Below are 5,277 nucleotides of genomic sequence, written 5' to 3'. Positions count from 1 at the left end.
AAGAACATATTTGTAACTACAATTATAGTATAATTGCTCGTCATTACAAATACTATGGCTATATAAGTTCTACAAGATGATTGGATAAAAGTAATGGTATTATGACAGCAGGTTTCCTACATCATTAAGTTTTTTAATGACCTAAATTTATATAACAAATTAAACCGTTCATTTGCTTATGCTAAAGTTGAGATGTCTATAAATTATTCCAAAAATAAATTACTCTTCATTCGCATGAAGTTGCCTATCCTTGACCCAGTTGCACAAAATACATTGCCACTGTTATACTGTGCGTTTAGTCATTCTGATGCACAGCAGGCTGCCTAAAACTTCTAGAGGCAAATAAAAAGAATTGCGCATTACTGTTGTTTTTATAATGTTAGTCCGAGTCTCTAAATGCTTCAAACAATCATGACCCATTTCCATAAAAAGATCTTTCCTTATTATATGGGCACTTTGTTACTCCATCTAACTTTTCAGCAATGTGTTCAGCAAAGAATTTAACTTTGTTGCAACTTCTCTGTCAACATGGTCGATATCAGCAACTTCACTATCAACATGGTCGATATCAGCAACTTCACTATCAACATGGTCGATATCAGCAACTTCACTATCAACATGGTCGATATCAGCAACTTCACTATCAATATGGTCGATATCAGCAACTTCACTATCAACATGGTCGATATCAGCAACTTCACTATCAACATGGTCGATATCAGCAACTTCACTATCAACATGGTCGATATCAGCAACTTCACTATCAACATGGTCGATATCAGCAACTTCACTATCAACATGGTCGATATCAGCAACTTCACTATCAACATGGTCGATATCAGCAACTTCACTATCAACATGGTCGATATCAGCAACTTCACTGTCAACATGGTCGATATCAGCAACTTCACTATCAACATGGTCGATATCAGCAACTTCACTATCAACATGGTCGATATCAGCAACTTCACTGTCAACATGGTCGATATCAGCAACTTCACTATCAACATGGTCGATATCAGCAACGTTTGCCATAAATTCTAGTTTTGCTTTTGCCTGGCTTCTTTAATTCTTCTGCTGCTTTATAAATAAAAATCCAACAAAAATCCAACTTATATCATATCAGTAAATCATATCAAGTTAATAACTCATATCAGTAAATCATATCATGTTAGTAACTCATATCAGTAAATCATATCATGTTAGTAACTCATATCAGTAAATCATATCATGTTAGTAACTCATATCAGTAAATCATATCATGTTAGTAACTCATATCAGTAAATCATATCATGTTAGTAACTCATATCATATTAGTAACTCATATCATATTAGTAACTCATATCATGTTAGTAACTCATATCATATTAGTAACTCGTATCATATTAGTAACTCATACCATATTAGTAACTCATATCATATTAGTAACTCATATCATATTAGTAACTCATATCATATTAGTAACTCATATCATATTAGTAACTCATATCATATTAGTAACTCATATCATATTAGTAACTCATATCATATTAGTAACTCATATCATGTTAGTAACTCATATCATATTAGTAACTCATATCATATTAGTAACTCATACCATATTAGTAACTCATATCATATTAGTAACTCATATCATATTAGTAACTCATATCATATTAGTAACTCATATCATATTAGTAACTCATATCATATTAGTAACTCATATCATATTAGTAACTCATATCATATTAGTAACTCATATCATATTAGTAACTCATATCATATTAGTAACTCATATCATATTAGTAACTCATATCATATTAGTAACTCATATCATATTAGTAACTCATATCATATTAGTAACTCATATCATATTAGTAACTCATATCATATTAGTAACTCATATCATGTTAGTAACTCATATCATATTAGTAACTCATATCATGTTAGTAACTCATATCATATTATATCATTAGTATATCTACATCCTGCTAAGTGGCGAAAATTTAGAATATATTTTCTATATATAGATTATATATTCTATATATTTTATATATATAGAATATATATTTTATGTATTCTGTATATATTCTATATATTCTATACGTAGAATAGAATATATATTCTATAGGTAGAATATACATTCTATATATATATATATATATATATATATATATATATATATATATATATATATATATATATTATATATTATACACTAACTGAATGCCTGGCGTTACACGGGTAATAAAAAAGCTTTGGCACATAAAGTTTATTTTTTAATCACCATATACAACAATTGCCGTTTTAACGTTTAGATGAAGGTACTTGTTTACTTCTGTGTGTGACTGGCCAATTGCATAATTCAAATATTTGACAGCTCGAGGCATAGCTGAAACAAATTGCAGAAAAACATTTCTTACTTCGTATGCTACCTATTCACTCAATATTTAAAACAGTTTACAAACAGTGACAGGTAATGCAGTTGTCATGGGGTAAGTTTCTTCACCCAACATATTTGAGTAACTCATGATAGAAAATTAGTTTTGCTTAAAATAAATAAAGAAATAACGTAAAAATTGTAAACAAAGAAAAGAACCAGGCCTAAGCTGGATCTCTGTTGGTTCCTTTGACATTATTTACTGATTACTTGTAGTTGTAACATATCCACATTACTGGGTGCTAAACCCATCCAGAACATTTTGATATAAAAAAGTCTTCCATGAAAAACAAAGTTATGCAGAGGGTGGTTCATGTCCAACTGAACCCGGCACACGAATGACCCAAGCGCAAATGCGCACATGCTTTACAAAGCTAAGGAGTATAACAAATTTTTAACAATCACTTTGAAAATATAAGAATATTAGCCGAAAACCAATAATGATTGAGATGGTGATACTTAAATAACACCCAAATGTCTACAGTAATCATGCTGGTCAAGGAAAGTCGGTAATTTAAGCTATTTCGAAGAAACTATATCATAAAAACTTGAGTGAAGGACTTGCTGCGCATAACATTCTGACATATGCCTCAAGTTACACAAGTTAAGAAAGCAGATTTGCTCTTTCTATCATTGAATGGCCAACAGCCATTCCTAGCCATTTATTCCTTGACTTTTCATGAAATGGCTGTCGGTCATGCTACTTCCTTCTTCGTCATTACAAATGCTAAAATCACTACCTTTACATGCTTGTGACTACCTTTCTACAACTTTGAAACATTGAGACCGGAACCCAAATACTAGTACACAGGTGATGGCAGCTATTAGTCTAATGGCATCCTCCACTTCAGAAAGGGCAGATGTAGCCTGAAGGTGATCCTTTTACGGAAATAAATGAAGTTTTACATTGAGGAGAATGAGAGACGGAACTAGTCAATAAAGAGCATTCAAAACGCTGCCTCAGGGCTCAGTAAGAGCTGCAGCGGAAGGAACAGTGTAGCAGTGTCAGTTTCTGCTAAGGCTGACTGAGCTGATGACTTTGTCTCTTGATGAGTTATCATTTCAAAGAGTTCTGGTTCCTTATATCAAACGGTTGCGAGTTGGAATATATTTCACTTTTAGCTGCAGCTTTAGGTTCAACTTCCACTTTGACGAATTGATGAGCTACTTTCTAGTAAAAAGGAATGTACCTGACGAAACTGGCGATGGACAAAATTTTTAACAGCTTTTTTGTTAATCTTTAACAGTGGTAAATATACATATATATATACGCATACACATACACATATACATATGTACATATATATATTCCCATGTGTATATACACATATATATAAACACGCATATATATAGTTCACTAAAAGAGAGTGCTCAATATTAAAATAGAGCATTTGTATAAAATATATTAATAACTGAAAATTTACTACTAAAAGTTTCATGGTTGTTATATATATACGTATATATATATAACAGCCATATGTATATAATTTATGTATGTATATATATATATATATATATATATATAACAACCATATGTATATAATTTATGTATGTATATATATATATATAAAATTGTTTCCTCACCCCGGTTAACCCGCATGGGTGGTACTTTCTGCTCTAACTCAGGTCTCCTACCAGAGGCCTGGGAGTTTGAGCACTCGCCTCAAGATCTTAGCTGTTCCCAATAGCACACTTTTTTGCAACTCACCTGAGTTGATTGCTGTTGGTATCTGGGCAAGCCACATTTTATGCGCCGGTGTTATTGCGCCCAGTGCCCCATTGACTACTGGGATTACAGTTGTTCTTACATTCCAGCATTTTTCAATCTCTTCTCCAAAAGGGAGATATTTCTCTACCTTTTCTTTTTCTTTGCTGTCTATATTGTAGTCATTGGGTACTGCTATATCTATTATAGTAGCCCTCTTGTTCTCCTTGTCCACCACCACTATATCTGGTTGGTTTGCTAGGACATGCTTGTCAGTCCAGATGTAGAAGTCCCAGAGGATCTTAGCGCGGTCATTTTCATTGACCTTACCAGGAGTTTCCCACCAGTGTTGTGGTTTATTAAGGCCATACTCATCACATAGACTTCTATACACAACACCTGCAACATGATTATGCCGCTCAGTGTATGCGTTTCCTGCTAGCTGCTTGCATCCACTGATGATGTGTTGGATGGTCTCAGGTGCATCTTTGCACAGTCTGCATCTAGGATCGTCTCTAGTGTGATAGATTTTTGTTTGGAGTTGCCTTGTTTGGAGCACTTGCTCCTGGACTGCCATGATTAGCGACTCTGTATTGGCCGTTAGGTTTCCTTTGTTCAGCCACATATATGTCTGGTGAAGATCGCCAACCTTAGATATTTGTCGGTGGTAAGCACCATGAAGAGGTTTCGTGTGCCAGTCAATTTTCTCATCATCAGTGCGAAGCTCCATTGTCAGAGCAGCCGATTGAAATTCAGCTAGCAACTTATCTGAAGTGGCCATGGAGGCTGCACAGGCTTTGATGCTTTGCTCTTCCTCCTTCACTGTCTGCTGTACACTTTTGAGTCCCCTACCGCCATCTTTCCTATCGAGATACAATCTAGTAGTATCAGATTTTGGGTGGAGTGCTCTATGCATGGTCAGCAGTTTACGAGTCAGCAGTTTATATATATATATAAATATATACATATATACATATACATATATACATACATACATACATACATACATACATACATACATACATACATACATACATACATACATACATACATACATACATACATACATACATACACACATACATACATACATACATACATACATACATTCATACATACATACATACATACATACATACATACATACATACAT

At 33.6% G+C, this 5,277-nt stretch overlaps 1 protein-coding gene across 1 annotated transcript; it reads right to left on the bottom strand.

The window, feature by feature from the left end:
* Positions 1-468: 468 nt before the first annotated feature.
* LOC137394153 (involucrin-like) lies at positions 469-1,035 on the bottom strand. Its single transcript, XM_068080875.1, has one exon. It carries the CDS (start codon positions 1,033-1,035, stop codon positions 469-471), a length of 567 nt encoding a protein of 188 aa, XP_067936976.1.
* Positions 1,036-5,277: the final 4,242 nt, after the last annotated feature.

This window comes from Watersipora subatra, chromosome 4 (assembly GCF_963576615.1).
Source record: "Watersipora subatra chromosome 4, tzWatSuba1.1, whole genome shotgun sequence".
Classification (NCBI taxonomy): domain Eukaryota; kingdom Metazoa; phylum Bryozoa; class Gymnolaemata; order Cheilostomatida; family Watersiporidae; genus Watersipora; species Watersipora subatra.
The sequence above is the reverse complement of the archived record's forward strand: the minus strand, read 5'-3'. Positions and strand labels throughout refer to the sequence as shown.

Excerpts from the sequence above, each read along its gene's own strand:
- LOC137394153 (XM_068080875.1), bottom strand. The coding sequence starts at position 1,035 with ATGGCAAACGTTGCTGATATCGACCATGTTGATAGTGAAGTTGCTGAT.